General features: G+C 39.4%; 1 protein-coding gene across 2 annotated transcripts in view; it reads right to left on the bottom strand.

The window, feature by feature from the left end:
• grik2 (glutamate receptor, ionotropic, kainate 2) overlaps window positions 1–12118 on the bottom strand; it is a 332322-nt gene that overhangs the window by 80516 nt on the left and 239688 nt on the right. For both annotated transcript variants that reach the window (XM_056379853.1, XM_056379852.1), the window contains exon 11: window positions 3723–3929. In XM_056379853.1, coding sequence (XP_056235828.1) covers window positions 3723–3929 — 207 coding nt within the window. The remainder of the gene's footprint in view (window positions 1–3722; window positions 3930–12118) is intronic.

Raw genomic sequence — 12118 nt, 5'->3', positions numbered from 1 at the left:
ATCATATGGTAAAAACTACCTTTATCTTGTCTGCAATGCCAACAAAGAATCAACAGAATCAGACACATCCATCTTATGTAATCAAGCAGGAGTAAAATATGTTCTGTGCACAAAATTATAATTTATCATTTTATTTTTCATTGATTTAGATGCTTTGTAGTGTTTTCCATACATGATCCCATTTTTCACTTTCAAAGGATATCTTTAAGTTGGTTTCCCAATTTCTTTGAACTGCATTCCAATTTTCTCCTGATGCTTTGTTCAATTTATATAATTTCAATGCAATTGATCCATTAATCCAATCCATTAATTCTAGTTTGGACTCAGTATCCGTCAACTTGGGTATGACTACAGCTCTCCCTAGATATCTGGTCAGTTGTGATCTTATTTGCATATATTTTAAAAAGTCTTTCTTTTCAACACCATGTGTAGCTGAGCAAATGTTTTCAATTTTTTGTCATGTTGGTTTATAAAGTTCTAATAAGTCTGGATTCCCAGTCATCATTTCTGATTGGCCTGCCATTCAACATAAATCTATAGGTGTTCCATAATGGAACACTGGGAGAGTTAAGGGTTATCAGTGTTCTTACCTAAGGGACCATACCACCTCCCTTGCAATGTGACCTTGTCTTTTAACATGTCTAAAGCTTCCTGTTCCATATTTTCCCATCTTATATCTTTTGAATTAAAGCCATAACCCCATTTCAAAGAATATCTAGAGTTAAATGTGATATAGTACTTATACACATTTGGAAGGCCTAGACCTCCCTTTTCCCTGTCCACATATGAGTTTTTGCGACTAACCCTCTGAGTTTTGTTGTTCCATATGAATTCTCTGAATATTGTGTCAACCTCTTTGAGTTTTCATTATCCAAAGGAAGGGGAGTAGCTGCCATGAGGAAAGTAACACAATCATTTTTAAACTGTCCATTATACCCCAAATAGTTAAAGGGAGAGTTTTCCACCTATTAATATCATTTTTGATATCATTTATGAGCTTTTTCAAATTTCAGAGTTACGCAGAGATGTTGCATCCCATCAGGGGACCGTTTAAATGGCAAATTAGCAATATGTACTTTATGGCAGCAAGCATTTAAAGGTAAAGTCTCAGATTTATCCCAATAAATTTTATATCCTGATATAGCTCCAAACTCCCTCAGTCTCAACAGTATGTTTAAGGGATGTGGGAGGATCTGATAACGTGAGGAGGATATCATCTGCAAAAAGGCTTATTTTCATGTCTGTTACTGGAGCTGCAATTCCTTTAATATTGTGGTTTTCTCTAATCAGTATGGCCAAAGGTTCTAATGACAAAACAAAGAGCATAGGACTCAAAGGGCACCCCTGAGGTGTCCCTCGTCTAAGTTCAAATGGATCAGAGATTATGCTATTTGTAGTTATTCTGGCTTTAGGAGTTGAATATATTGATGAAATGTAATTATCTGTTGTATTGGCATAATGCATTGACCAGGGTTTTGTCTTTGATTTAGGGTTAAGGTTAGGGAATGCCTGTCATCCTTTCCCACTAAAAGAAATGACTCAGTGCCTTGAAGAACCTCGTGAGGTTTAGTAGTACGTTTTTTGTTGCATTTCCACTGTATTTTACAAACCAGGACATTTTGGATAAAAGCCATAAAAAGACAAAAGTCAGTCCATCTACATAATTTTTTTGTACTGTGGTGGTTATGTTTCAGGTAGCAATGTAAGAAGTGGTACTATTATTGTTATTGATTTTCTTTCACATTTACATAAAAATGAAATACACTTACATATGCCAAGGCAGGGCTCAGCTGAGGTCTGCTGGTCAGCAGCTCTGAATCAAATTCACTGCCTCAACCACTTAGTAGTCTTTCAGTTTTAATTTTTACCACTGATTCCTCTCCCTCTGAGCGCCCTCCACTCCACAAACACATGCGATCTCAGTTTTTTCAACAGACGTTCTTCAAAGAAAACTAGACCAACTTCCTCTATCTTCTCTTTCTTACAATATTATGATGTTCCTTTTTTTATATTTTGTGTTGGTTGATACATATGCGGTATCAAAATGTTTGTTATTGTTGTGTTTTTCTGGAGCCATCCTTGTTGTGATGTAACAGACAATAGCTGATAATACCCGGAGCTCCAAACCAGGTCAAGAACAGTGGAAACGAAGGATGAACTGACTGAGCTCAGTGCCCACATCTGTGAACACAACCCTACAAAGTGTAGATACATTGGGATGTGTTTACTCCACTTTGAGCATTAGACAGCCCAAAGACCATTTTATTAAACTCCTTTGACAGGATGTTTCCAATTTGTTCAGCACTATTCAGCATTTCCTCCTCAACTGAACTTCTTCTGTGAGTCCACACTCCCCAGTCTCCTGAGGCCCTGTCTACTGCAATAACCATCTGTCTAAGTCAAGCCTGTCTAAGCAATAAGTGGGACAAAACCATGCTGAACATCATTTCGCAGGGGATTGGGCCCTTCACCCATGAAAAGACTGTCACGACAGCCAATCACTGCACTAGTCAAGAGCAGACGCAGAAGACATGTCTCGAGGAGTTAAGGGAGACTTGACCCTTCGTGGGTGCTGCTTCTAATGGGGTCAGATATTGACTATTGGGCGTGCAGCGGCTGCCATTTTTCTGCCCATGCAGTTTATCCTAACTGGGACTTTGTCAGGTGTAATGATCTACACTGTGAGCAGATTGTGTGTGCTTGTGTGTGTTTTAATAAGCTCTGTAGGGGAATCAACTCATGACAGAATCTATGCTCTGCTCGCATCACTGTACTTTCATACAGTGCTAGTTGTTACTCCCTGCTCTTCTTTCTTTTTCATATCCTTTACCTCCTTATTCCATATTCTTTTTCATTTCATTCATTTTCATTTTCAAACAATGGTATTAGATGCTGATATGGCAAATTATATTTGGTTTAAACAAGTCATGATGCTAGCATCATGGAAGCAGATTTAGTTCTTTAGTTCTGGTAAATAGTAATTGCTTCAGTACTACGACAAACTGACCTGACAAACAAATCTGATGAAGTGGACAGAACAATGGCAACAGACAGCAAACAACACGTTTCTTTTAAACCAAAACACTTGGTTTCGCCATCACTTTGACATGATGGCTGCTTTTTATGTTTATCATTTTATTCAACAGTGTTTGCTCAAAAAGCTGTATATGTTATTACAGCTAAATTTATTTTCATTGGTAATTACTGTACACCTCAAGCTAATTGCTGAGATCTTGAAAGAAAAAGTCTGATGGGTTTGCCAGGTTGTAAACAAACCCCCATGTTACCTTCAGTTTAGAGACCAACTTCCTGCATCAACTTTTTGCACTAGTGTAGGTGCAGGTGGGTTTGTAATGCTGACCTTTTGGAGGATACTTCATTTTCTCACGTTTACACGTGGACAAACTACATCAAATCTGTCTACAGTTAGTGTGTAAAAGGGAATTGGGGCACAGCTACAGTTTTCCTGTGCAGTGATGGGTTGGTTACACTGACATTTTCAGGTATGCTTTAGATAGTCTGGATAAACCTGTGTTTACAATTTGATCATCTGACTTTTGTTTCTTTCTGTAGGTCTTCATTGTTGGGATGTTGCCGTGTTCCCAATGTACTGTTGAACCCATGTTGTATAAACTGGGATGATGCTTTCAGAAAAGGTGTAAGTTGCCTGTTTGCTGGGTACATTCATGCACCATCTTTAATAATGATGTTCAGAGACTCACGTGGTCCATTAGCTCCTTGATCATCCCATTCCACTGGCCTGTGTTCTCATCCTGGGCACCGTATTTCCCATCTTCCACCAGACGAACCTCGTAAGTGAAGCCCAGGATGTTGGCCAGCTCTCTCAGCAGGTCTATGCAGTAGCCCTCAAAGCGGTCGTTCCCGTACAGTGGCTTGTCAGACTTCTTGAACATCACATATGGTTCCTCCTGTTGGGTGAAATAGAGGAGGAGGGATGAGTCTCTGCGGCACTTGGCATCTTTTACCTTCTGATAAGGCCTATCTGAAAGGGTGTCTGATGTGTGAGATAGGCTTTCGAGCCGTTGCGAGCTCAAACACACACTGGCTTGGTTGGTAAAGCGTGCATAAAGCCCCTGTGTTTGTGTGTGCATGTGGTTGCCTGCAGTCCCAGTCCTGTGATGTGAGGTAGGGTGGGTGCAAAGTGAGGCATGACCATAATAAGAGATAATCCCCCATATCAATGACTCTGTGCTCCTCTTAGGCTCAGCAGGCTGGCCTTGTGCCCAGGCGCAGCTTTCAGGACACCACATGCTTTGTCAATAGGATAGAGATAGTGATAGACGGACACAAAAAGAGAGTGCAAGAACCAGCACATCCCCTCTGTTAACACAAACTGGGGAGATTACTAATGTCTTCTTTATACTGTTCCCTTCTCCCTCGCGCCTGGTGAGCATCTCCTCTGCCATGTCCTTCTCTCCATAATTCTCTTCGTGTTCCCGCCTCCTCCTGCTTCCTCCCCTCTGTACCCTGCTTCATGCACCATCTGTCTAAGACCTCTGACGCTCGTTCTCACCACACAGCCATCACTTCTACAACTCCTTTGTCTCTCAGAAAAATAAATTCAAAAATATATAATCAAACAGATGTTCTTTATCATATAACTGTATCATTAAAGATTGTTAACAGCTGGACTGGATGCAGGTTTAATATCGTGCAGGTATGAGATGTTTGCCTGAGAGGAGAAAGAAAACAAGAACAGTTTTCTCTTTTCTCTTATATTAGCGGCAAGCCAAACAAACAAGTTGTTTTGCAGTAGACAAATGTTGAGGGTAATGATTTCACTGCATAGTAGTGTGTGTATAGAAACAGCGTGACAGCTTTCTTCATACATTTAATTTAAAGATAAATAATTAATTAATTAAAACTGAATTAAACAAGAATTACTGCCTCATGGTTGTCTGCCTCCTCCACTCAGACTTGTTTGAGTTTGGGTCCCTGTTTATCCAGAGTCATATAAAATATGAACCATTTGTGTGAAACTTGACCTTTGACCTTTGACCACCAAAATCTAATCAGTTCGTCCTTGAGTCCTAGTGAACGTTCGTCCTGTATTTGAAGAAGTTCCTTCAAGGCGTCACTGAGATATCGTTTTATGACACAACATGATATCTCAGTAACGTAAGTAACGTACATACGGACAGACGGATGGACAACCTGAAAACAATATACCTCCGGCTCTGGCTGTCGCAGGCATTGAGACATAAAAATAGAACTTGTCCATACAGTATCACATCTGAAATATCCAAAGTATTTAGAATGTAATATTATATTTGAAATATGTTAATGGGCATATCCAAAACCCACAAATGCAGCTATATTATGGATGTGGTCAGTATTACCCACAGGACCCTCAAAGAATATATGACAAACTACCTGAATGAAGTAAAAGATGCAAGATCAGCATATTTTTCTGACATAATATCCAAAAACAATCACAACCCCAGAGTCTTATTTAATATAATCAATTCTGTCTCCAATGGCCCATCCAGTACAGAACTTGCACCTGAAGATGACATCCGGTCCCAAATGTCACCTGATCCCCCAAATTCTTCCCACCTCCTCACTTTCCCAGTTCCTAACCATTAATGTCACAGCATTAGATAAATTAATTTCTCAAATAAAATCCTCTAGTTGTGGTGTTGATCTTATCCCAACTAAGTTTTTAAAGAGATATTCCCCTTTGTTGGTCATTTTATTCTTTTGACAGTTCCTTTAACTCTGGGAATTTTCCCACTTGCTTCAAACATGCTATCATTCAACCCCTACTGAAAAACCTACTCTGGATCCCCTTTGGCTTGATAACTACAGACCAACTACAGACCTATTTTTAAAAATAAAATTTTAAACTAAGGTACTTAAGGAAGTTATTTCAACTCAACTACCATCATTTATGACTAGTAATGACATTTTTAATAGTTTTCAGTCAGGTTTTAGATCTTGCCATAGCACAGAGACAGCCCTCGTGAAGGTTTTAAATGATCTACTTTTAACAGCTGATAGAGGTGACTGCTCAGTTCTGGTACTTCTGGATTTAAGCTATGCCTTTGACAAAATTGATCATTCCATTCTCCTGCATCATCTAGAAACCTGGGTTGGCCTTAAGGGAACTGTTATGAATCTACTACGTTCATACTTCTCCAATAGAATCTTCTCTGTTGTCATAGCAACTGCCTCTTCCTCTGCTCCCCATTCTAACTGAGGTGTTGCTCAAGGTTCTGTCCTCGGCCTTACTACTATTCTCAACATACATGCTTCCTCTCAGTCCAGCTTCAAACCAATAACCCCAGCAGCCTTGATAATCTGTTTCCCTGTCTCAGTGATATTAAATGTTGGCTGTCCCAAAACTTTTCAAAATTCAATACTGATAAGTCTGAAGTCATTCAGTCATTCTGCCTCTGCCAGCCTCTTTCACAGTAAGCTTATTTTTGATGCAAAGCTCAGTTTTGATGCACAAGTGAAAACTGTTGTCCAGTCATGTTTTTTTAAACTGAAAACTGAAAACCACTGATTTAAACAAGGTCATGCACTTTTATTTTTTCACACCTTGACTACTGCAATGCACTTTATGCTGCATCAGTCAGAGTTCCCTCCACTGACTACTACTAGTAGAGGACGCTGATAACTGGCACTAAGCGATATGAACACATAACTCCAATACTTGAAAACTAACACTGGCTGTCTGTTACATTACAGATTGATTTTAAAATTCAACTCATCATCTTTCAAGCACTAAATGGCCTCACTCTAAATTATATAAAGGACTTATTAACGACATATGTGTCTAGGTGTCTACTTAGATTGGTGGAGAGAGCTCTGCTGGTTATTCCAGGTCTCGGCTGGTGACTAAAGGTGAACGGGCCTTTGCTGTTAGAGCCTCCAAACTGTGGAACAGTTGACCTACTGAGATCAGACAGGCTACATCTTTAGTGTCTTTTAAAACTCTTTTTAAGATATTCTTTTATAGAAAAGCTTTCATGAAGGTTTGATATGTTGTTGTGCTCTTTTTTTGTTTTTTGTGTCATTTTTAATTGTTTTTTTTTTTATTGTTTTTTGTTTTTATTATTATTATCATTATTATTATTATTAGTGGTATTCCCAATGACAAATTTTTCATTAACATGGCGTTAAGACAGAGCCAAGGGGTCTATAGCAATGATGCTGCTGAAATAAAGCCGAGAAAGACTGACTGACTCGTGGAGTGCATTGTTTTTAGAAATATGACTCATGATATACAGTCTCCAGAAATGTATGTGTAGTGTTAATTAAACAAAAATGGCAATAAATCAAAGTATCAAATCACAGTACTCATAGAATTGCATTACATAGTGAATCGGCACTCAAGTATCATGATAGAATGGAATAAGGAGAAAAGCATCTTGTCCCGGCCCTATTTCATATATCTTTGTTTCTCAACCCAAGAAGATTACTTGTGTATTATTATAAAATCATAGACACAAGTGATCCACACAGAGGTTGTCCTGTGGTAGGCAAGACGATCTTCGTAATATCAAGACTCGAATTACTGCCTCGCAGTTTATGCGTCCACTAACTGTAGATAACGGTTTATTCTTCATTCATGGTGCAAACTACAGGCATTATTAGTATCACTGGCAATTGCTATCATCATTACCTGTAATTTATAAAAATGTAAATCACTACCATTGCTGCCTTCCATCTAAAATAGGATAGAATTAACATCTTTAGCCTCAGTTTAACCACACCGCAACCATGAATTTTATCACTGCTGATGCAGCTCTGTACATAATATATCTACAGTAGCTCGTATGCTGCTACATGGTACCTCAGCAGCTGCAGGACTGCAAGGATACTGATGTAATCTTGATGAAAGACCAGAAAGCGCCGTCCACATACAGATCAATACCAGAGCATCTCCAATGTCAAAACATACACTACAAACACCAAAACAAACTAGTACAGTTGTATGCAAAAGTTTGGACACCCCAAGAAAATAAGGGAAAATAAGTAAATACACCCAACCTCTTGTAAAACACTCAAATTCACCACCAAATTCTAATCAGTTCATCATTTTGTGCAAGTGAATGTCTGAGCCAGATGTAATGAAATTCCCTCCGGGTGTTCGTGATTTTCACAAGAACAAGAAGTCATGGTGACCTTGAACTTTGACCTTTGATCACTGAAATCTAATCAGTTCATCTTTGAGTCCAAGTGAGAGTTATACAACTGACAACTTCAGTCAACTGAAGTGTTATAATCCTTACAGTATATTTTTTAACATAATGTCTGCAGTCTGTAGCTGATGATAAATCACATCCATTACACCAGCTCAAGAAGCATGTACCACACAACATGTGTAGTCAGGGGTCAAAACACTGAATCTAAATCTAATTCAAATCACTAAATCACTATTACGGAAACCACTGGTTGAATGTTCAACAATGTATTTTTGAAGCTTGTTATATTATCCTTTTTGTAAAATCTTCTTAAAAGTAACTAGAAATTACAGCTGTCAAATAAATGTAGTGGAGTAGAAAGTGCAATTACAATCCATCTGAAATGTAGGAGCGGAGCAATAATTGGAAATACTCCAGTAAAGTACAAGTACCTTAAAATTGAGCTTATGTACAGTACTAAATTACTTTCCACCACTGCTACTTCAATTACTGAGCATTAAGCACACATTTATTTTAATATTGTTCAATAAGCCGACAGGTAAAAATGCTGAATTCCTGATTGAAAACAAAACAAGAGCCTATTATCAAAAAGGTAAAATACTAATTAAACCAAAACAACCACACAGAAGACAGACGCAAATAAAATAATAAACTCTATATTGATGTCGAAAATTATCTGTGCAACAAATAATCCTCCAATATCTTACTACTCATGACCAAGCACCAGCGTTTGGTACCTGGATGTAACTCCTTTTTTCTGTAAGTATGTGGCCCATCATCACTCTGTCACAATATAAATATGAAGTTAACAGTTAGTGTTGGAAATGTACAGTAAACAAAGTGTAATATGCTCTGATAACTGTTCCACGGCCTGGACACAATCCATATTGCTTCTCCGATCGCACCCTGGTGTAACCCTTTCCCCAAGAGGCTGAACCGTGTGATACTCTGATAATTCCAACACCCCCTCCTGTCCCCTTTTTTTAAAAAACAGGAACCACCACTCTGGTCTGCCACTCCACAGGCACTGTCCCCAACTTCTGTGCAACATTGAAGAGGCGTGTCAGCCAAGACAACCTAACAATCCATATCACTCAGCATCTCAGGGCCAATCTCATCCACTTCCAGCGCCTTGCCACTAAAGCCATGTTTCGACCAAATGTACCTGGAACTTAAAGTTCCTGGAACTTAAAGTTCCAGGTACTTTTCTTCAGAAACTGAAAGGTTCCTGTGGCCCATTTTTGTCTGCGTTTCCACTGCGGCCTAAAGCCCCAGGAAGATTATGCAAAATTATTACTTGACATTGCATTATCCACAGCACTTTGAGGACATAACATGAACGAAAATACGGCACATTGTGTCCCATAAATATTCAATACAGGATGCAGCCTTTTATTTTCAAATACAGGATGATCCCGTATTATACGTGACGGGTGGCAACCCTAACCACTCCGGTTGTTGTGGTCCTTTATTTTTCTGAAGTCCTGTTTCTGTCAGTTTTTTTACCTTCCCCTGGACCTGCTTCACGCTGTGGGAAATGTGTTTGCTCGCTCACTCGCTTCCTGCGGACTTTTAAACATCGCAGGTGAAATAAATTGCAGTGAGTACTCCACCAGTCAGAAATGTTCACCACTGCAGAACTAAATTAAACCCTGGTTCCTGCAGTCGAAATGCGCATTGTTCCACAAAAGGTTCCTGGTTCCTGGGTAACGTTCCTGCGGCGGAAATGCAGCTTAAGTGGCTTCTTAACTACCTCACAGACCTTTGCCAGAGATATGAGTGAGACTCCCCCCAAGTCTTCAGACTTTGCCTCCTTCTCAAAGGACATACTGGTCAGGCTCAGCAAGAAAATAATAAAGTAAATAAAGTGATGAAAAATCAATCACACACTGGGAGCTGCTACAACAGGCTGCCACTCATCATGCTGCCATCTTGAACTCCCAAGCTGATCCTAAGGATCAGTACCAGCGTTGATTCAGGCAGATATTAATGGATGGGTATCAGTGTTGCAGCTCCTCTCCTTTTAAACAGTCTACAGTGTAACACAGTGTTATTACTTGGGTGCATTGGTGAGTGACTCTGATTTGAAACACTGAGGTTAGAAAATGCACGTATTGAACATAGCGCCAACTCTTACTAATCATTAGTAAAGCCATGTCAAAAACTTTCAGCTGCCAGCTTCTCATCTTTAGCCGGTGCTGAGTGTCACTTTCACTGTACCAGCAGCATCATACCAGCTGTCACTAATCAGTCTTAATTCTGTGAGTATCTTGATTACAGACCTAAATTGAACTTGGCTGCTGTTGGTGTGTGTGCATTCTGCAGGCCACTATCAGCACTTGTCAAAGATAGTTATTGAGGGAAGAACTCTGTAAAAAACACTACTGAAACTGAATTGAGTGTTTCTTTAGTTTCAATATATCAAACAGAGTGAGACGTCCTCTTTCTAGTGGATCATGTGACGTTGGTAACCCTGTTCACACCTGGCATTAAAATTCGTCTCCACTGACCACTTGTGATCAGATCTCACCTCCCTGCTTTGTATGCAAATAAACATGTATGCATTGTTGTTTTTAGCCAATGTGACTTTCACAGACGGGTCTGTTGTCAATGTGTTTGTGAATCAGAGAGTGAGAGAAAGGGAGAGAGGGAAGAGAGAGCTGGGTAAGGATACACATACACATACTAATACTGGGTAGGGCCTCCATTTCTTCTAAAAACATTCCTCCATTCTCGGTGACATGGATTCAATTCCACAAGATGTTGGGGGGTGGGGGTACTCAACTCACAGAACTCACTTTCATGTTGATGAAACCAGTTTGTGACATGCAGCATTATCCTGCTGGAAGAAGAAGTGAACTGTTGCCATGAAGGATGAACATGGTCAGCAACAATAGACTTAAACATTCAGACCATGATTGATTGGTATTAAGAGGAAAACGTTCCCCACACCATCACACCACCACCACCAGCCTGGACTGTTGACACAAGGCAGGTTGGGTCCATGGGTTAAGACTCTGACTCTACCATCTGCTGCCTCAGCACAAATCCACATCCATCAGACCAGGTCCACTGCATGTTATGCTTTTCTGTTCCGCACAGTCGTACAGAATGGTTAACTGAGTGACCGTCTGTCACGTCCAAATAGTCTGTCCATTCTCCTCTGACCTGCTCAATGGATGTTGTTGCTCCATTCTCAGTAAAAACTCTAGAGACTGTTGTGTGTGAAAATCCAGGGGATTAGCAGTTTCACAAATACAGCCCATTTAGTATTATCCTTATTTCACTGAAGGGACTTTTTAATCATAGTAAAAGTAGATTCCTCCTCAGCACTTTAAAATCATAATGTAGTTCCTCTGTTTATTATTTGACCATTTTCTCTGTGTACTGCCTTGTTAAGTAGTGGAACACCTGGTAGCTCCAGCTGAAAACAAAGAAACAACCGTGAGCCCATTACCAACTTCTGACCTCTCACCTTCTCTCAACTTCAGAGGACTGTAATTGCCATAAACAGTTTCTGGACACATTAACAAGAGAACCTCTCAGTGGAAAAGGCACCAATACCTGGGACTCATTTATATATTTATCTTCATACATTTCTCTAAATAGTCCTGAACTGAGCTTCACAGCTTTCACTTATAATTTAGGATACTTGGTTAAATACTGGTACAATGGTAGAAGAGTAAATAAGAGTAGTGACTGCTCCAGTCACTGAAATTATGCAATAATTCATGCAGTTTGTTTATTCTGGTTTGATTTAAACCAACACTGACCAACTGAGATTTAACAATTTCTGTCTTTTATGAATTACAACTTCAAAAGACATGTTGTTCAAAAGAATGTTTAATGGAATGGTTTGATTTAACCAGCATGGTGAAACCAGCTACTATTCACATGCTTTAATCCCAATGAATCATATAAACACAGACCCAGTGAAGTACATC

The sequence above is a fragment of the Seriola aureovittata genome, chromosome 7, assembly GCF_021018895.1.
Source record: "Seriola aureovittata isolate HTS-2021-v1 ecotype China chromosome 7, ASM2101889v1, whole genome shotgun sequence".
In the NCBI taxonomy this organism is placed as follows: domain Eukaryota; kingdom Metazoa; phylum Chordata; class Actinopteri; order Carangiformes; family Carangidae; genus Seriola; species Seriola aureovittata.
The sequence above is the reverse complement of the archived record's forward strand: the minus strand, read 5'-3'. Positions and strand labels throughout refer to the sequence as shown.